The sequence below is a fragment of the Glycine max genome, chromosome 14, assembly GCF_000004515.6.
Source record: "Glycine max cultivar Williams 82 chromosome 14, Glycine_max_v4.0, whole genome shotgun sequence".
Lineage (NCBI taxonomy): Eukaryota > Viridiplantae > Streptophyta > Magnoliopsida > Fabales > Fabaceae > Glycine > Glycine max.
The window spans coordinates 8,499,506-8,519,198 of NC_038250.2; the positions used below are offsets into that span (position 1 = coordinate 8,499,506).

Consider the following 19,693-nt stretch of genomic DNA (forward strand, 5'->3'; position numbering starts at 1 on the left):
ATAAAGTTAATAATTTCGTTCAATTATTGATACTAATCGTGTAGATTTTATTGGACGCGTTATCTCTCAACTTATCACATATTACTAAACTGACTAAATTATTAATGTTATAAACTACTGGAGGAGCCAATTAGATTTGACAATTTTTTATAAAAAAATTTAAAAAAGATTAAAACCTAAATTGTAGACAGGATTTAAGAGAATAAAATTGTATTTTAGTATTTTTATTATATTTGGTTTAATTACTGTATAAATTTTACCTTTTAATTCAAAGGAATTCTAATGATAGGTAAAAAATAAAAAAAATATTGTAAAACTAAAATGAATAATTTTTTTTAGTCCCTCTCGTATAGTGGCCGTTGTAAACAACGAACCTCGTGGCTCGCATGTCGCTATAAAACGAGCACCTCTCATTCGAGTTCCGTTTAAAGTAACTGAAAACGTTCCAAATTTCACTGCCAGCGAGGCAGAGAGAGAAACTAGAGAGAGAGAGAGAGCGAACACACCGTTCATTTCTCCTTCGTCGTCGTCGTCGTTTCGCCGTCGCATTTTCCGGCGAGGTTTCTCTGTTTTGTTTAACCGAAATGGAGGATCCGTACGTTCTCGGTTGGATTCTGTGCTCCGTCCTGAGCCTCTTGGCGCTCTACAGCCTGGCCTTCGGCGGAGCGGGCCGTCGCCGCGCTTCGCCGGAGAAGAGGAACGAGTTATCGGAGACCGTGACGACCTCCGCCGGAGAATGCAGATCGGAGAAACGAAACGGCGACGCTGACGTCATCATTGTCGGAGCCGGCGTCGCCGGCGCCGCCCTGGCGCACACTCTCGGAAAGGTAGTTAGATTTAAAACGCGCGTTTCGTTGTTGTTAATCCGTTTTCTTCTTGCATGTGATTATTATTATTATTATTGATGATGAATCACGAACATCAGAACGTGCCTCTATTTTTATCTGTTTTGAGATTCTCATATATAATACTCGCCGTTACTTATTAGAGAAATTATTTGTTTTTTGCGTTTTAGGAAAACTTGTTTATTATTGACGATGAATGAAGAACATCGGAACATGCCTCTGTTTTTCTCTGTTTTAAAATTCTCATGTATGGGACTTGCTGTTATTTATTAGAGAAATTATTTTTAATTGCTTTTTTTTTTCTTCTTCTTGTTTTTGCGTTTTTTTTGAAATTTTTAACTTATTTGGGAGAAAGTTATAAAAAGAACTGTTTCGCCAATGGAAGTTATCTCGTAAAGTATCGTCTATCTCTATCTGCGTTGAAAAGTAAATGACAACGTTGCAGTTTGGTGGACGGGTCACGTGCTTGTCTCGTGGTTTTGTAATTTAACATCTACGGAAATTTCGCATTGAGTTTTTCTCTTGTAATCAGCTGAAGATATAATATGTTCTAATTTAGAAATTAGAACGAATAAGATGTTAAGTGCTCTTTTAATTTAATTTGTTTCAAATAATATATGAAAGAACGCAAAGTCAAAATTGAATGTGAAATTTTATTTGTTTCCATGGGTATGAATATGATGATAGGTATTTGCATAAGTTAGAAACTAGTAGTAGTTTTTCATAAAATATAAAGGTTAAATTAATTTTTTTTCTAATTTATTATTTTGTTTCAATTTAATCTTTTAATTTTTTTATATTCAATTTCATCTTGGTCATCATTCCATCAAGATTGTTAATGATAGAATCTAGTGACAAACAATGTGTCCTTCTCTTAAGTGGACACATGAAGACAAAAAGAGAATGAACGGCGAGCATCAAATTAAACATGAAAAAAAGTAGAGGAATAAATTAAACCAAAATAATAAATCACGGGCATAAAACACTAATTTAACCTAATATATATTAGCTTTAGGGACTGTTTACTCGTTTCTGCGTTTCAAAATCTAGCGGGATTGTAATTTTTGGATGTGGCTTCTCTGAAGTGAGAAGAGTTACGTAGGTAATTTTAGGTATTAACGAAAAATTCAACTAGTTATTATCGTCCTTATTTTTAGTTCTGCTGTCTGCGAAGACCCCACCTATGAGAATCGAATTTGAGTTTGAGTTATTCGGCACTAACTGTTATATTGTTGAGTTGTGTTGTGTCGTTGATTAGCGAGATTCAGGACATACATATTTTTTTGGAGTTTTTAACTCTTAAGGATTGTGTGGTAGGTAGGTTGAGTACTGTTTTTCGATATTTACGAGTGTTGACTGCATAAATATTTTGTATTACAGGATGGGCGTCGAGTACACGTCATTGAAAGAGACCTGAGTGAGCCTGATCGAATTGTTGGAGAGTTGCTACAACCCGGTGGCTATCTCAAATTAATTGAGCTCGGACTTGAAGGTAGTGTAAATATTAACTATTGCATGCCGCTTATTGTACTTGTAAATTGTGGTTGATCATGGGTGCTGGAGAATTATATCTACAATTTTGTCTGAACATCTGTGCCAAATGATATCCGTCTTGTGTTTAACTGCAGATTGTGTGGACAAAATTGATGCTCAGCAAGTGTTTGGTTATGCACTTTTCAAGGATGGGAAACATACTCGTCTCTCTTACCCCTTGGAGAAGTTTCACTCAGATGTCTCTGGCAGAAGCTTTCATAATGGGCGCTTTATTCAGAGGATGCGGGAGAAAGCCGCCTCCATTCCCAAGTATTGATTTCTTCCTTTGCGGCTTTATACTTTATAGAATATGCTTACTAGTTCTTGTAGTTGTTTGTCATATATAAAAAAACAGATAAGAGATTAGAGATTGCTTGTTACAGAGTTACAACTAGTTACAACTACCTTTAGGATTCTATTTTTGTAATAAATGTAAAATTTGACCTCAGTTTATGTGTTTAACCTTGATGCCATTTTAGTTGATTTGGTTTGATATTCTAGTCATGTTACATGAACCAAAGTAATTTGATTGAAAGTTGTTCTGCCATTAGCTTCTGTTTCCTAATAGTATTTGATCATATCATCATACGGGCAGCCAATTGATATAATTATCATAATGCTATCAGAATTCAGAATAAGAACCAGAATGCCAACAGTAGTAGTGATGATATGAGAATTACAAATGTGATTTTAGTTGTTCAATTGAGCTAGAGATATTTACTTGTAAAGTCATATTTACATGGTGTTTTTTCTTTTTAAATATTCTGCAGTGTACGATTGGAGCAAGGAACAGTCACTTCCCTAATTGAAGAGAAGGGGACAATTAAAGGTGTGCAATATAAGACCAAAGATGGTCAGGAATTGGCAACATATGCACCTCTTACCATTGTTTGTGATGGCTGCTTCTCAAACTTACGCCGTTCTCTTTGTAATCCTAAGGTGAGAATTCCTTTCAGCTTAATTCTGTGATAGAGTTTCCACGAATCACGATCAAATCAGTCAACTTTTTCCTATAAACTAACCAGCAATCACACTAGAAAAAACTTTTTGCTATAATTTATTCGGAGTTTTTTTTTCGTTTTACATTATTCAAACTTTTTTTTTTCTACTAAAGGTTTTCTTCGTGTTTGTAAGAATAAATATGTAGAACTTGAATTACTAATTTTTTATAATGCTGTGTTTGCAGGTGGATATTCCCTCATGCTTTGTTGGTTTAGTTTTAGAGAACTGTGAACTTCCATGTGCAAATCATGGCCACGTCATACTGGGAGACCCTTCGCCAATCTTATTCTACCCTATAAGCAGTACAGAGATTCGCTGTCTGGTCGATGTACCTGGACAGAAGGTTCCTTCTATTTCAAACGGTGAAATGGGAAAGTACTTGAAGACAACGGTGGCTCCACAGGTACCCCATTTTATGCTCTAAGTTCTAGAAATTGTTTTTTTAACTCTGGCATGTGATAAACCTTTCATTCAGTGTAGAATCTTGTTCACATTCACATTATTGGTCTGTTAGATTGTGACAAAGTGTCAATTGCAGATTCCCCCCCAGCTTTATGATGCCTTCATTGCTGCTGTTGACAAAGGCAACATAAGGACAATGCCAAACAGAAGCATGCCGGCAGATCCTCATCCTACACCTGGAGCCCTTTTGATGGGAGATGCATTCAACATGCGGCATCCACTAACCGGGGGCGGAATGACGGTTGCATTGTCTGATATTGTGGTGCTGAGAAATCTTCTAAGGCCCTTGTCTGACCTGAATGATGCACCCACACTCTGCAAATACCTTGAATCCTTTTATACCTTGCGTAAGGTAATGTTTAGCTTTTCGCATTTTCCTTTATCTAACTTGATGGAGCAGAACTTCAATGAACTCATTAAAGCTTGTGAAGCTAATGTTAATCTTTTAATTTGTAGCCTGTAGCATCCACCATAAATACATTGGCAGGTGCTCTTTACAAAGTTTTTTGTGCATCCCCTGATCAGGCAAGGAAGGAAATGCGGCAAGCTTGTTTTGATTATCTCAGCCTTGGAGGCCTATTCTCGGAAGGACCAGTCTCTTTACTCTCTGGATTAAATCCTCGTCCCTTGAGCTTGGTTCTCCATTTCTTTGCTGTTGCAATATACGGTGTTGGCCGTTTATTGTTACCATTTCCTTCACCTAAGAGAGTATGGATTGGAGCCCGGCTAATCTCTGTAAGTATTATTCCATTATTTTTAGTTCAGTTTTTGTGTCTGAATAAATAGCAGGGAAGCTAACTCCGTAAAACAAAAATTTTCTTGTGTTAGGGTGCATCTGCAATCATCCTCCCCATAATTAAGGCTGAAGGGATTCGTCAGATGTTTTTCCCTGCCACTGTTCCAGCTTATTACAGAACACCTCCAGTTGCACAATAGTGAGTATATGTGAAATTAGTGAATATATTTTGAAAAATTTAAGGTGCTGTCGATAACATATGGTAGCTTATCCTGCTTTTTGTCAGAATTGAGGGAAGGTTCAGTTCGTAGTTCTGTAAGCATTTTGGCTTCTTTATTGTGTATTCTTTGTAGTCTGTAACTCAATGTTATAAGTGAATGTATGATCTCTCTTTCCTTTTTGGTACACCAGAAATTAAATCCATGATCTTAAACTAAATCACCATCCACACTGGCCACTTAAACAACTAAGTATGGCATTTAAGCAAATGAGTTTTGTGCATATTCGATTTCGTAAATAATTTATGCATCAGAACATGTTTGTAAACACAACTCATAAAAATTCAACTTGTATAAACATAAATAAATAGTATAAAATAAAGTCAGTATTGAAATTATTATAGTATTAACTTGAATTGATTTGTTATGTTTATTGGTACCGTATTCAGCTTGTAATCAAGACACTGTTCATCTATGAATTACTCTAATTCTTCTGTTGGCTTGATCTAGACTTGATATTTAGGTGAGTTGTGGTTTGGTCTAGGTCTAGCTACAGACGAAAAATACGTCTTGCAATTTCAAGAGGGAGAAGGACATAAAAATTTAAAGTGATAATCGTTAGTTTTAAATTTTGAAAACTTTAAAATTTAAAACTAATTTTCGGTTTTATGATTTTAGTTTCAATTTGTTGTAGCTTTATATTTTTAATAAAAAATGAAGTAAAAAAGTATACGGATTACTCAAAACCACACAACATTTGAGTTTATTTGATGGTGATGTTGGTTGATGAGTAATAACAAGCAACAATAATGGTTATGGTAGTAGTAAGCAATAAGTGATGAAGACGGTGAATGGAATGACAATTGCTAGTAAGACAGAATGGTGGGTGCGACGTCAACAATGATGCAACTACACTTACAAAGTTACACAACTTACAACTATGACTGCTAGTTGGTGACTGTGATATGTTGATAGGAGAGTTAGTGGCGGAGGTAATCTAGGAATATTTTTTGGAGAGGATGGAAATATTGAAAAACTTAATTTTGCAAATAAAAACTTAAAGCCAAAATTATATTTTTCGTTTTAAAAATTGATCTAAAAATATTTTGAAATTTAGTTAAACAATTTAACTCCATTATAGCTAAATTCATCTTATTTTAAATTTTCCATTTTAAAAGTAAAACTAAACTTGCAATCATACCAAAAATAAATTTAGGCTTTTATTTTATTATTTTCCTTTTAAAATTTTAATATTTTTTATTTGTTTCGTTAATGACGTGAAACTCATCCATTTATTCTTAAAATAAGATGATAATTTATTGTATTTAAACTCTATTAGTTATATACTAAAGATATCTAATTCAATTGATTAAGAAAGATATATGAATTATTGTAAATTTTCTATTGTGATAACCTTTGATTTTTACAAATGAAAAAATAACTGACTCATATGAATAAGAAAAACTATGTATGTCAAATAAAAAATGTTTGAATGCATTTTGGACCCGTCTTCTTTCTCATATATTCCCTTTATTAGTCTAACATTTAATGTGTTTATTTTTAGGCGCTCTAAAATCTAAATGTTATGAACATTCTATTTGATCTCCTATTTTTTAGAGCTACTTAAGTACTCAACAAACTCTCTGCATATATCTATTCTTCCCAAACCCCACTCAATAGACTCATATTTGGTTGTTCTTTTTTCTTAACCGGTGTCATAAGAACCGCAGCCGAATTCGGGGTAATTGATGATTCCATATTTGATTTTCTATTAAATGCAACCTATTTGCAGTCATACGATGATCTATGAATGTATTATGAGATATATCATTTAAAGAAAAAAAACTAACCAGACACAACTTTTTGGGCTCGTCATCTGATATATCATTTAAAGTAAAAAAAAAAACATTATATGGAACTCTTGAAACTCTTACCAAGTAAGATAAAAAAATATGTACTGTGCCTAGGTTAAACTACAGCCGCTCAAGAGTATTTTATCGGAACTAATGAGAGTGAGGCTACCAAAGGAACAACCAAGTTAATCTCAATAATGTTTAACCCACTTTTGTGAATAGAGGTATACCTAAGGGTGGCCATGGCCCCCCAAAATTTTATATATATTTGGCCACCTCAACCAAAATCATCTAGTTCCGCCACTGTTTGTGAACTTCTCGTTGTATGCAACATTTCTCATAATTTATACTTTTATTCATTAAAAAGGTTTTATTTTAAAGTTTTTTGTAAACTTCTCGTTGTATGCAACATTTCTCGGAGAAAAAAATACCAGAAGAAACATACACGTTCTTTTTAACCCATCATAAATTTATTTGGACCCTACTAACATCAATCCTTGTATTAAGGAATCTAAGAAGACCACTTAATTGAATAGGATAGCACTTTCAGATGGTAGGAAAACACCAGTAGTAGGAGGTAGGTCGTCTCATTATTAATGACTTCAAAAACAAACATAAGATGATAATGATTTGGTCACGTTCAAAATTAGGGCTACAACTTGTGTGAATAGGTTGGAAAAAGATTACAGTTCCCTGGCGGGCGTGGAAGAGTTTATTTACAACTTATTTGAACTTATCCAATGATATTGACACTTATTTGCAATGCTTATTAATTAAATATGTATTTCTTCAATCAATTTCCCGGAAAAGAAATTCAACGCATCCAAGGATAACAGCTTTATAATACAACACATCAACATCATTATTAATTTATGATGTGATAATTTTTAAAAAAAAAATATATGATATGATGTGATAATTACCCAAAATTTACTAGCAGCAAAATCATATTTTAGCTGGATGATAATACTATTTTATGAAGTTAAGGAGGACCTTTGATGATGATTTTGAATACCTCACCTTTAAGGTTCCAGGATTGTTAGGCAGAGGTGGCCAATTACAGATTCTGGTTTTTTCTTTCCTGTTGTATGGCCTCATATGAACAAATTACTTCTTTGAACTTGGCCTCAGCAGCCTCTGTCACATTTTCACATTCAAGAATCAAATAATCAATAATGTCATGGTTTGAGATAACAAGATCTTAATAGTAGCTTGCAATGGTCTACCTCTATTATCCTGGTTCTGGTCAGGATGATACTGCTTTGCCTTGGTCCTAAATGCTGTCTATGAAAGAGATAAGATAAAAAAATTATAAAACGAAACTAAGACGTGGTAAAGCAATATATATAACAAAATAAGCAATTTACACATAAGATGTCCAAAATCAAGGTAAAAAAGTATGGACACTAAGTACATCCTTGCAGAAAACCTATTGTTATAGAAAATCTTATACTTGAGTTTATAGATTAATTGTTCCCCCATTATACATATCATTTATAGTTTGAAGTGCGATGCAAACTCATTTATTCAACGGAGCTTTCCAAAGGAATTTTGGCAACTTATTAAAGGGTTTTGCTAGATCAATCACCATCATATGTGAATTAAGATAGATCACAGTCTCTAAAATCAAAATACTTGATAAAATGTAAATAAAAATTATGCAGTTTTATGGTTTTACTTGAGCATAAACCATAATGACATTATTTTTCACATTAATGCACTAATTTCCAACAAAAGGATTACGGAACTAGTTGTTTTAATAAATAAGAATGGTGCTAAACCCACCAGTCCGCCACCCATCAAATAATATCAACCAAAGTGTCAATCATAGCCATTTCTTACATATCACAGAGGCAAATAGAAAAAAATAGATAAAGGACTATCACCATAGTTCATATTCATAAATCACTCTGTTCATCAATACAGATGTGATGCATATAGTTTACAAAGCATACAGTAATATGCAAGGAGATAATAATGATAAAACGAAAAGTTACCTTAATCTCCGCTTCTGTATATGGTGTTGTTCTAAACCTGAGATCCATATAAAAGGAACCTTTAATGGCTAATCATGAATGCAAAACAGGTACACTATTGCTAGCTTATTATGTAGATGGTACATGATTTATGCATGGTTTTTCATTCACAAATAATGGTCTGTCAGCTATCAACGGATACCAAAATCACACAGCCTTTTTTATTGGGTTGTAATCACATACTGCTCTATATGAGATGTCATTACTGACCCTCCTGATGTGTCATATAATATCTTCAAATATTCTTGTTATAGACATTTTCTTCCTCTCAACATGATTCTCATATTTGAACAATATGAACTGTGCATGCGCTATCTTGTGTTCTCTCATGTCATATAAGTAAGCACAGTATTTTTCTTTCAAATCGCACCTTACCCAATCCTGTATCTGATATTACAAAGGCAAAGTTTCAATGCCCATCACAATATGCTCACCTATCACTATATGCCGTAGGTGAATGTAATAGAAAAATGAAAAAGATTTTACTTTAAGAATTATGTGATTAAAATGTAGCATATTAAATAAAGAATTTACTTTTGAATTTTTTGATAAACTACAAGCAAACAAGTGCCAGATCATTGTAGCAACTATGGTCTCAAATGTATCAAAGCTTTTACTTATAATTTTCAAACAAGTGCAACAGCATGGGCTGTTGATTTTTTTAAATAAGATCAAAATCAATTATTACAGCATTCTGTTAGTTAAGCCAATATCTTGATTTTCTTTCTTCTATAAAGACAGAAAGAGAAAGAGGATTGGGTGACAAATAACAGGCCAAAAATGTAGTTAGTTAAAATCTAGGGAGGGAAAGACAAGTTGAATGTCGAGGATGCTTAGCTGGAAGAAAGAAAGTAGGGAATCCTAACAGAAAGGGTGCCATGTGATAAATGGGATCATGGCAGTAAGGAGTCTGAGGACATTGTAGAGGTGGTTTTGGCCACTCATAAGGCTGGGAGTTGGCTGTTCCTAAGACTGGGATTCTCTTGGTTTTACTATGATATTTTATTTGTTGCTGTTTTTTTTTTTAATCTCCAAGAATTTCAGAATACCTACTGATTGTAGGGAGTTTGGCTCTATTTCCTATTCAATCGCTCCAGTACTTATCACATTCTAATATATCTACTGCTAATACAAGGCACTGAATAACATAATACACAATATTTCCATAAGTACCTGTCAAGACCTAAAACTGAGTAGTGATGTGATAACGAATAGTTTCCGCTCCCTCTTTGAGTATGTTGATTGGCCCACTGCTCTCTGAAGGATGCTTCAGCCTTCCAATACCAATCATCTCTTTGGAAATGTTGATGATGTGCACCGGCACCATTTTCCTTCCAGCTCTCGTAGTTTCTTCTATGCTTATCCCTTTCTCTATTAAACACACTTTGCATACGTCTTATTCGTTCCTACAAGAACCGACCCAGACTTAACCAACCAATTAAACATCTATGCAAGCAGAAAAAGCGCATTTTCTTTGTGACTTACTATGATCAATCAACTAATAAATACACATTGCAGTGAGATTTGTTTTCGTCACAAAATACGGGGATTCAGATTCACCCATCTGAAGATTGCATCACAACTTCCATCATAATTTTTTTAAAAGGAAACATATATTTTCTCAAAAATAACAATAAAGCAAGTACAGAAATTAATGATACCATTGGCGGACCTACATTAAGGTCAGGGGGTGCAAGTGCACTTGCACCCCCTTAATTTTAAAAATTCACAAGTAAATTTTTTCTTAACTAAAATCGTATATTTTTGTATTTTATTTCTTCTATATTTATATATTTGAACCCCCTGATTTCAATTTGTATAATTTGTCCCCACTGAACTCTGGGTCCCGGGTACGCCATTGAACGATACTGTACTAGAAAACTCACCACCCTCTCCATCTCCTCCTCATACTCCTCTTGCAATCGCTTATTGTACCTCTTCCATGCTTCTTCTTGAAATGCTGTTCGGAAAGAGCTGCCTCCTTTTGCCTGCGACCTGGACAGCTACAAACAGTTCAATAATAGCACATGCGATCAGTTTCACTGTGGTTGCCGTGCATCTCTAGCTTGTAGTTCAAACACGAATTTTTTTAAACTTCTTATACAAAGCAAACCCCCTGAAGACATGAGAGGAAATGCATATGCTCATAGAATATTAAGATTACTAAAAAAAATCTGCCACCGAAAATCAAAATGATTTTGGTGCACCATTGTGTATGTTTGGATAAGCATTTGCAAAATTGATCTTGCTTAAAGTTTGAAAGTTTTTATTCTAAAAGCAACTGAGCAGGAAAACTCATTATAAGATTTTTTGTCTAATGCAAAAGCAACTTGCTTTTAACTTGATCAATTCTGGACTAAACATGTGAACCATAAATGGTGAACATTCACTTAAACTCACGTTAGCTGGTATTTTTAAGTGATTCTGGATCATCTAACGTGAATCCGAACACGGTATCACTTCTTCACATGACGGCACAACCACCACAAAAACACGGTCTGTGCGAGATCGAGATAATAACCGAATTGAAAAAAAAAATGATACTACGAAGTTGCAACTGAGATTAAAATTGAGCATGCAAACCCTAACATCATTATTCTGAGAGAAATAGCAATTAAGATAAACATATTAAAAAACTAGGAACATAATTGCAGAAGATTCAAACAACAATTCGAAAAGCAAAAAAAAAAAAAAAAAACAGAGAAACTCACGGAGAAAGCAGTGACGGTGGCGCCGATTAATCCGAAGATGAAAACTCCCCAAAGCTTAATATCTTGCGCTTTCTTTTCGTTCCTATCGCTTTCGTCTTTGTTCATTTCTGAATCAAACTCAATAATATCTCATTCAACGATTCAAGTCACCAATTATTCCACAAACCAAACACATCTCTCTTTCTCTCTCTATAAATTTCTCACAGCACCAAAATCCAAAACTCTTTTCTTCCCTCTCAACAGCGATTGTCATCTATTTATTCTTTTCCAGCTTCTGTTCAACGAATTCACCAGAACCGGTTCGGTTATTAATATTATTAATCCGAATAAGCACTATGACGTGGCACCACATCATCCGGTTTAACTTTTCCACATATTGGGCCACGAATGGCCCATTTCCAATAAGGCCTGGCTGATTGTCAATCACCGGCTCGGCACGCACCGTTGGATTCCACCAACCGACACCAACAGTCTCTGCACTTTTTTTTTTCTTCATTTTTTGCATACACATCTCCACAAGAACAAAAAAAAAAAAAAACACACACACACACACCATAGTCTGTTTTTTCTGTTTCTCTCTCTTCTTTCTATATGTATTGCGCGCAATTCAGATCTAGCTTTTGCACAATGCAAGTTCTATAGGCTCGTTTGGTTTTGCCGGTAATTCGACTTTTGTTGTAACGTGCTTTCAGTGCATTATTGATGTAGCTGCGTAGCTTTTCGTCTTGTTTCCTTATTGGCATTGTGGTGGTGATTTGGTTTCCGCTGAAAGCGTTTTCACTTTTCATTCACGTTTTTTTATTTGTGTATTGCAGATTAGTGTTTACTGAAACAACGTTTTTTGTGATATCGAGAAAAAAAAAAAGAGTGATGTCGAGGAGACCGGGGAATCCTACTAGAAGGTTCGGTGACAATGGCGGTGGATTGTTCTCTTCGAAATCTAGGTCGCCACCGGTTTTGTCTATTGCGCTTGTAATTGTGGTGAGATTTTTCTTTTGATGTTGATTCAATGCTGTGATTTCACTTTGAGGAAGATTTTTGCTGATTGATTTGGCTTTGGCAACTTTATATTAGGGAGGTTTGTTTCTCATTGGCTATATGTATAGAGGCTCAGGTATTTTGTTATTGTTTTCATTTTGTTGTTACTTTGATATGGTTTTTGGCTCGTTTTGTTTATCTATTTAATTTAATTTAATATTAGTGTTTTTTTCTTTTTTCTATGTAGGTGGATCTAGCAGCCGTATAGATTCTGTTAGCAGGGTTGAAGGTAATTTTAATTTTATTTTCCTCTGGATTGTGAGAATTTATGGCATGGTCCCAGAGCATCCAAACAAAACAAAACTAAGGGGGTCTATCTAGCTTAGTATGTGTGAGATATTGTAAACTTTCTGTCACGTGTCTTTGATTCATTACAAAAAGAGCTTCCAAACAAAACAAAACCAAGCTCTTCGAACGAACACCTTATTACATGCTTCTAGACCACTATGGTTTTGACTAATCTACATGTGACATGCACACAAGTTTGATTAACTCTTTCTTGTAAATTGAAAAAAATTGGCCATGTGTCATGTGAAATTGATCGGGACTATGGACATATATTGATATCAGACCATGTAATAATTTCTCATTGATTGTGATCTGTTTCACCGTCAATTTCTTCGTGCATTTGAAATATTATGGTAGTCTTTTAGTTGGTATGCAATTAGTGTCTTGTGTGCACTCACACAGTGGATGTTGTTGATTTTCCTAGTTCATGATTACTTGAGGTTAATTTCTGTTGGCAGAGAAGTATTTTGACACACTTGATGGATGTCAATTAAGTTGAAGTCTTAAACAACAATACAATGTTGTGTCATGTATTTGGATATGCTGGAGCTTTATCGGTGTTATGAATGATTGTTTACTCGTTTGAGCTGACCTTGAATGATGGCTTGCTGCATCAAATGTGATTTTCTAGTCATGTTTTTTGTTATGTGATTAAGACTTCATGAACATTTTCTCCTCTTTGGAATTGGAGGTGTTTGTGGTTTTTTAATCATAAAATATTCAAGATGTTAAGCCACATGATGCTTATCTCCTCTTTGTTATGTGGGTCTGTCCATTGAAGGCTTATTGGTGCATGTGAATGCATAGCGCATAAAAGACTATTCTTTCATTCAAGGAATTTCATTTCTGATAGTTGTGTGGTATAATAAGTCATATGTCGTTCTTCCAAAGAAAAAAAGAAAAATAAAACTTGCTCAATACCCATTTTTATCCGACTTAATGCTTCTAGCAGATGAAAGGCATTCAGTTGTTTCTCTTTATTGAAATATAAGTAAGCTTTTATTCATGAATCCTAAGGTTGAAAATTGCATACTTGTTCGTTTCTTCTTGCGGTGGTGGGCAACTGTTCTGGTTCAACAATCTATGATTCTTTGTGATGATGTAAATTTTGTAGATCATGGTCCATTTTTATTCATGGTGTTTGTATAATTTATTGTGCCAATCATGATGAATTTGTTGAACTTATTAAGTGAAAATGATTTCTATCATCCATTAATGAGTCAAGTATTCAACAATTACTTTTTAATTCATTTTCTTGGAAACGTAATTTTTTGGTAATTAAATGTTGTTTTGATGTTAAAAAAAAGCATAATGCACATATATTGTGCATTTATAGTCCGTTGTGTATTTAGCAAGTTTTCTATGCGGATGTATACATTTGTTGAATTGCGAGTCTTGAAAAGTGGCAACATACCTCGTGCTATAAATTTCATATTTCTTTCTCGAAATGCATTTTCGTACTTTAATGAAAAACAGAATGTGCTTTAAAGACTAAAGTGCATCATTGAAATGAATAAAAAAATGTTCATTCTGATATTAGTGACTTTTTATTCCAGTGGATGGAGATGGGTTAGAGGATCACATGTTAATCCCTTACTTTATAAGACTCTCAAACTAGTGGAAGGTTTTCTTAGAACATTCTCTTCCTCTCCTTTCTCCTTCACCCAAATATAACTTAAAAACCATTACTTAGTATTATTATCTCTATCATCTGCTTTATCCAATAGCCTTTAGCTTTCCATTTAATTGGATTCCAGATGTTCTGTAATGATATACATTACTTCCAAATGCAGGTGATTATTTGTGCAGTGGAGAGGTCCAACAAGCAATTCCCCTTTTACAGAAAGCATATGGAGATAGCATGCATAAAGTTTTGCATGTTGGTCCTGATACTTGTTATGTGGTCTCTAAATTGCTGAAGGAGGATGAAACTGACGCCTGGGGAATAGAACCATATGATATAGAGGATGCTGATAATAATTGCAAAGCACTTATACGTAGAGGCAGTGTGCGTGTGTCTGATATCAAGTTTCCTCTTCCATACAGGCCAAAATCTTTCTCTCTTGTAATTGTTTCAGATGCTCTGGATTACCTGTCTCCCAGATACCTCAATAAAACTCTTCCAGATTTGGTGAGGGTAGCATCTGATGGTGTAGTGATATTTACTGGTAAGAGCATTTTATGGAATCTTGAAATTAGTGTAGATTCCCATCAATGAATAAAATTTATTTTTCTGTCCAAAGAAATTCTTTTTATTTGAAACTTTCATAAAATCAGTTAGCTTTGCAGTTTTTTATAGAGCTACATAGCCAATGGTGTTGATTGATTTTTGTAACCAATCCCACCTAGCTGTTATTGAGTCCAAAAGCTTGGTGGCTATTGTTGAAGAATGGAGCATCTAGTATTGAGAGCAAAAATTTTGTTTGATGTAGTGTGTTTGAGCTTATGGGAACACTTAAAATGCCTCTTATTTGACTAAGAATTATGATTTACTTTGTCTGGCGGTAATTTTGATGAGTTATTGGGATCTTGAGCTTTAAATATACTGTTTGTTTTGATAATAGCTTAAAAGACTATCTTAGCAATAGTCAATAATCTCTTGGGTGTGTCACTGACATCTGATAATATCTATAATGAAGGTTTTCCCACCACTCAAAAGGCCAAGGTAGCGGATGTTTCTAAATTTGGAAAAGCGGTGAGTGGATTTTATATAAAGAATAATAGAATGTTATCTATGCTTTTGTTGTCGCTTTAAATTTATTGTCAATTACCGAGCCTAGATAAATAGAAGGTCCTTGATCCTAGACTCTCAACCTTTTTAAAGCTAAGGATATTATCGCCTAGGTATATCTTTTATTTGTTTTATGTGCAAAAAGTGGGAAAAAAGTAACTGATTCCTCTTGCTTTAGGCCAAGATGAGGAGTTCATCCTGGTGGGTCAAGTTTTTCCTCCAGATTAACTTAGAGGAGAATGAAGCTGCTGTTAAGAAGTTTGAACTGGCTTCATCCAAGAGTTCATATGTTCCGAAATGCCAGATATTCCACTTGAAGTCACTCCATTGACTTGTGGGATGATTCAGCATTGGAGCTCTGTTGCTGCTTCTCCATTTTCATTTAAAACACTTTCTTCTCTATAAAGGTAATTTAATTCTTGGAAATATACTCGCCATAGATGGTGTATCATTTTTGTTGATAGATTTTTATTCTTTGAATTCCAGCCCCTGACTGTAAAAGACACATCAATTTAGTATTTTTACTAAATTATTAGTTGAATTAGGCAATCTATAAGTAAGTCGCAGTGATTGTTGTGCGAAAGTAATATTACTTCTTTTGTTGAGATATAAAGATAAAAATTAAATGTCATCATATTTTGTTGAATAATTTGTCAAAAGGATGTATAAACCACATCCTTTTCCTTTAGTTTACGTCTATCATTTTGGGTCTGTAGATTACACAGGAAAGTACAATACCTGAACGGGAAGGAGACTTGGTTTTCCTAATGCAAGAATAAAGTAAGAAATATCATTCGTTGATGACAAAATCAATGGATGACATTCCATCACATACATTATTTTATTATGCTTGTACACGTAGTAATATTAACTGTTGATTTTCACGTCATGACTGAATTTTTTTACCAACATCTTAGTGATATATATATATATATATATTTACATTTTTCACGACAATAATTCAAGACATAATTCAAAAATGTAAATATATACATATTATTAAAATGTTCACTTTAATATTGTAAACTCTTTCTTATTTTTTGCCAACCCTTTTAATCCAATTAGTTGAATGAACGGAACTTAGCTTAGCTGAGTTTTCCATTGTCAAAAGTCAGTTTGGTTTAAAGTTTGCTAGGAATTTGATAAAATTAATTTTGAACCATTAAATGTAGTTGAATATGTGTTCAAATTAATCTCAACTGGCACTAGAGTATAGACTTCACAATTGCAGATTAAAAAAATCAGTGGCTTAAAATCTTATAGGTCGTTGCTGTAGCTGTCAACATTCCCCGCTTAGGTCTGGTTTCTCTGGCATCAGAAATAGAGGGATACTTTCGGTTTCTTCTGTTGTGTACTTAAAAAGGCAAAAAAGAGCTCTAGAATAGGATTGTTTGAGGTTGGTTTGAACTTGTCTCCTTGGTGTTTAAGCATGTGATTATGAATTCAAATTTTAAGTTTGTGTATGAAAAGATATTGATTAAGAGAAGTCAGTAAATGAATTTTAATATTTTTGAGAGATTAGTCTGTAATTTTCGACTAAAGAATGTTGAGTTCACGGGAAAAAAAATGAGGGTTGTATAGACTATGCTTTGCCTTCATGTCCGAAGACACAAGTTGCAAATACCAGTGGCAGCAACGCTTGGACTAAACATTTTGTGAGTAATTCCAATGCGTTGTTGTTTCCTGAACCTCCAACAATTGCTTCCAGCATCTCTATTGAATCCCAAATGCAATTTTACATTCCTGAAGGTGTTGGAAGCAATTGTTGACTGCGTAGGAAGTTTTATCCTGCATTTTGTTGCTACTGAAATAAGTAACTTTGGGTCCATTTGTTTAAAATTATAAAAAGTAACCTTAAATTAAGCATTTTTAAAAATATTTTTTAATAAGCAAATAGAATTTGTTTATTAAAATAAACAGAAAATTATTATGTTTTAAACAGAAGTTTAGATAAAAGATAGTAAGAAAATAGGAAGTTACTTATTTAGTAAAACAAATGTTTTTTTTTCAATAAATACGTTTAAACAAAGTTACCTATCATGTCCATTTTTCTTGAACAAACTTTTAAGCTGGTAAAATAAGATTTTATAACTAGCCGAAGCTGTGTTGCCAAGTCCCACCATTAAGCTTTCCTGAAGATACTAGCAACATATCATAAGCAGGAGAATTAATGACACGAATTTCAGATAAAAAAGAAAAGCCATTTTAGAAAGGAACCACCTATGCGTAAAAGTTGGTGTCTCCTGAAGGATTTAGCGTGACGCTTGTGCATACTTGATACTTAAAATGGAAACAAAATAATATATGACTTAAATTGCACTAACATAAATATTTATGAACTGCGTGACGTAAGAAAAATGTTTTATAAATGAACGGTCAATTTTGTTTTTAACTAATTATAACGTTAAATAAAAAATAAAAGGCACTTTCATAGAAGATAAAATATACAGGTTAAGATAAAAAAAAAAAAATTAAGTAGTTCTAATAAGACTTGTAATATTACATTTTGTAGATACATAAGGTGACATATCTAATTTTTAGTACCGTAACTAAAATCAACTCTTGCTTCCATCATCTCTTGCAAAATTATGTTCCAATATTTAGTCAAATAATTATTGTAAGATACATTATGGATTATGGATTGGCTCTTATAAAAAAAACCAAGTATCACTTTCGTTTTGGGTCTCATAAATATGACTGGAAGGAGTGTTAGTTTGAAATTGTGAGAAATGGCAAGTTCTTGTAAAAAAGACATTTCAATGCTAAAAGTAAAAAAAGATTCTTTCAGGTAAACGTTGATGAGAATGAAACACTTGAGTGGACCAAGGCCTATAGTCATCCTTTTGGTTGCGAGTTCTTTGGCAAGGCCTCGTGATAAAAGAAAAAAAAAACACTAAGGAGTTCTAATAAGACTTGTAATATGAACACCTTTTACATTTTGTACATATATAAGGTGTCATTTTCAAATTTTAGTACAGTGACTGAAATAAATTGTTGCTTCCATCATCTCATGCAAAATTTTGTTTCAATATTTTTTTTCTTATTTATATCTATACCCACAATTTAGTTTCATTTTTAAAAAAATATTATTTTAAAATTGTGAGAAATGGGTGAGTACTTGTAAAAGAGACATTTCAATGCTAAACTCAGAAAAGATTCTGCCAGGATGATAATTTATGATAAATGTTTACTTTTTGTTGCTATGGCATTGTTTATATTTATAGAAATTTGAGATTAATTGAATTCTTTAGCAGGAGACATGCTTTTCAAGGGTAATAATACTCTATCTTGAATTCTTGATATAACTACAGAGTAACTTTTTGCTATGTGTGATTTACTGTTTACCAATGTATATTACAGAAAGGTTAATAACACATTTTTTTTTACATATTTCTTTTAATATATATTTTATTGTTGATTAAAATTTATTGAAAACTATAAAATCAGAATAAAAAATTATTAAACCAATTAAACTAAAAAAAAATTATGATTTTCAATAAATTTTAGTCGATCATAAAAAAGTATATTCAAAAAAATATTAAAGAATGTGTTATTATTCTTGTCAAGATAGACTTCCATCGACACTTATAACTTAGGTTGTTCCAATACTTGAGCAAAAATGGACCACTACATAGATTGGAGTTCAATTCCAAACTGAAACAATTTCCAGCCTTTTATTCTATTTTGATTTCCATCCATCAAATTGACAAAATAGTAATGCTACTCTTCACTTCCATCCACACTTCGACTCTCATTAACATTCACCAAACCACCCTGTATTTCAAGTGGTGTAGCTGTTGGTTGCGTCTTGGGAAAGCACAGATTATAGTGGGTCGATAATATTTGACGAATCGAGCTTTAAGGTAGGGTGTGGTTTTGGGAATAAGAAATTTAAGCACATTTGAGACAGATGGGTTGATTATATTTGACTTAACGCCGAAACCAAAAATAGAAAACAATTGTTGCATGTCTCCCTAGATTTTCAACGACCCAATCACTGAATAAATGGTTTATATTGTTCAATGAACTCATAATATACATGGTTTTTGCTGAACAGCCATAATTATTTATTCCCATATAAAAAGGTTTCAAAGACACGTATGAAAAAGGGTCCTCAAATAATCCATCCAAGTATATATCTCCTCCAGAGTTTTCCCCATCAAATATTGTGTTCCATATTTTTTTTATCAATCTTTTTGTTGTAAAATGACAAATATAATATACAAAAAATTGTCTTCAA

At 33.4% G+C, this 19,693-nt stretch overlaps 3 protein-coding genes across 6 annotated transcripts; 2 read left to right on the forward strand and 1 right to left on the reverse strand.

Moving 5' to 3' along the window:
- Positions 1-396: 396 nt before the first annotated feature.
- LOC100804406 (squalene monooxygenase SE1) lies at positions 397-4,983 on the forward strand. 2 transcript variants are annotated; one of them, XM_006595941.4, is made up of 9 exons: positions 420-827; positions 2,226-2,337; positions 2,474-2,648; positions 3,149-3,317; positions 3,565-3,783; positions 3,919-4,194; positions 4,299-4,577; positions 4,671-4,777; positions 4,865-4,983. In XM_006595941.4, coding segments are annotated over exons 1-9 (1,581 nt in total). In that variant the 5' UTR covers positions 420-584; the 3' UTR covers positions 4,866-4,983. The 2 variants fall into 2 exon arrangements, with proteins under 2 accessions (XP_003544503.1, XP_006596004.1); XM_003544455.5 differs by having other exon boundaries at positions 397-827; positions 4,671-4,983.
- Positions 4,984-7,405: 2,422 nt separating this feature from the next.
- On the reverse strand, positions 7,406-11,685 carry LOC100804936 (uncharacterized). Of its 2 annotated transcripts, XM_003544456.5 has the most exons (6): positions 11,397-11,685; positions 10,572-10,688; positions 9,859-10,091; positions 8,647-8,683; positions 7,876-7,933; positions 7,406-7,786 (listed from the first exon to the last, which is right to left on the reverse strand). In XM_003544456.5, the coding sequence occupies exons 1-6, from the start codon at positions 11,499-11,501 to the stop codon at positions 7,707-7,709; spliced, it is 630 nt and encodes a 209-aa protein (XP_003544504.1). In that variant the 5' UTR covers positions 11,502-11,685; the 3' UTR covers positions 7,406-7,706. The 2 variants fall into 2 exon arrangements, with proteins under 2 accessions (XP_003544504.1, XP_006596005.1); XM_006595942.4 differs by lacking the exon at positions 10,572-10,688.
- Positions 11,591-16,084, forward strand: LOC100805476 (probable pectin methylesterase CGR3). 2 transcript variants are annotated; one of them, XM_041009324.1, is made up of 7 exons: positions 11,591-11,695; positions 12,212-12,377; positions 12,471-12,510; positions 12,622-12,663; positions 14,516-14,890; positions 15,362-15,417; positions 15,632-16,084. In XM_041009324.1, the coding sequence occupies exons 2-7, from the start codon at positions 12,267-12,269 to the stop codon at positions 15,782-15,784; spliced, it is 777 nt and encodes a 258-aa protein (XP_040865258.1). In that variant the 5' UTR covers positions 11,591-11,695; positions 12,212-12,266; the 3' UTR covers positions 15,785-16,084. The 2 variants fall into 2 exon arrangements, with proteins under 2 accessions (XP_040865258.1, XP_003544505.1); XM_003544457.5 differs by lacking the exon at positions 11,591-11,695 and adding an exon at positions 11,774-12,056.
- Positions 16,085-19,693: the final 3,609 nt, after the last annotated feature.

Bases quoted from the DNA above. Each gene is read 5' to 3' on its own strand.
- LOC100804406 (XM_003544455.5), top strand. From the start codon at position 585: ATGGAGGATCCGTACGTTCTCGGTTGGATTCTGTGCTCCGTCCTGAGC. The intron at 2,338-2,473 runs GTAGTGTAAATA...GTTTAACTGCAG, and splicing joins AATTGAGCTCGGACTTGAAG to ATTGTGTGGACAAAATTGAT. The intron at 3,784-3,918 runs GTACCCCATTTT...TGTCAATTGCAG, and splicing joins AGACAACGGTGGCTCCACAG to ATTCCCCCCCAGCTTTATGA.
- LOC100805476 (XM_041009324.1), top strand. From the start codon at position 12,267: ATGTCGAGGAGACCGGGGAATCCTACTAGAAGGTTCGGTGACAATGGC. The intron at 12,378-12,470 runs GTGAGATTTTTC...ACTTTATATTAG, and splicing joins CTATTGCGCTTGTAATTGTG to GGAGGTTTGTTTCTCATTGG. The intron at 12,664-14,515 runs GTAATTTTAATT...TTCCAAATGCAG, and splicing joins TTCTGTTAGCAGGGTTGAAG to GTGATTATTTGTGCAGTGGA.
- LOC100804936 (XM_003544456.5), bottom strand. From the start codon at position 11,501: ATGAACAAAGACGAAAGCGATAGGAACGAAAAGAAAGCGCAAGATATT. The intron at 10,092-10,571 runs GTGAGTTTTCTA...CGGTTCTTGTAG, and splicing joins AGGAGGAGATGGAGAGGGTG to GAACGAATAAGACGTATGCA. The intron at 7,787-7,875 runs GTAGACCATTGC...AAAATGTGACAG, and splicing joins CCAGAACCAGGATAATAGAG to AGGCTGCTGAGGCCAAGTTC.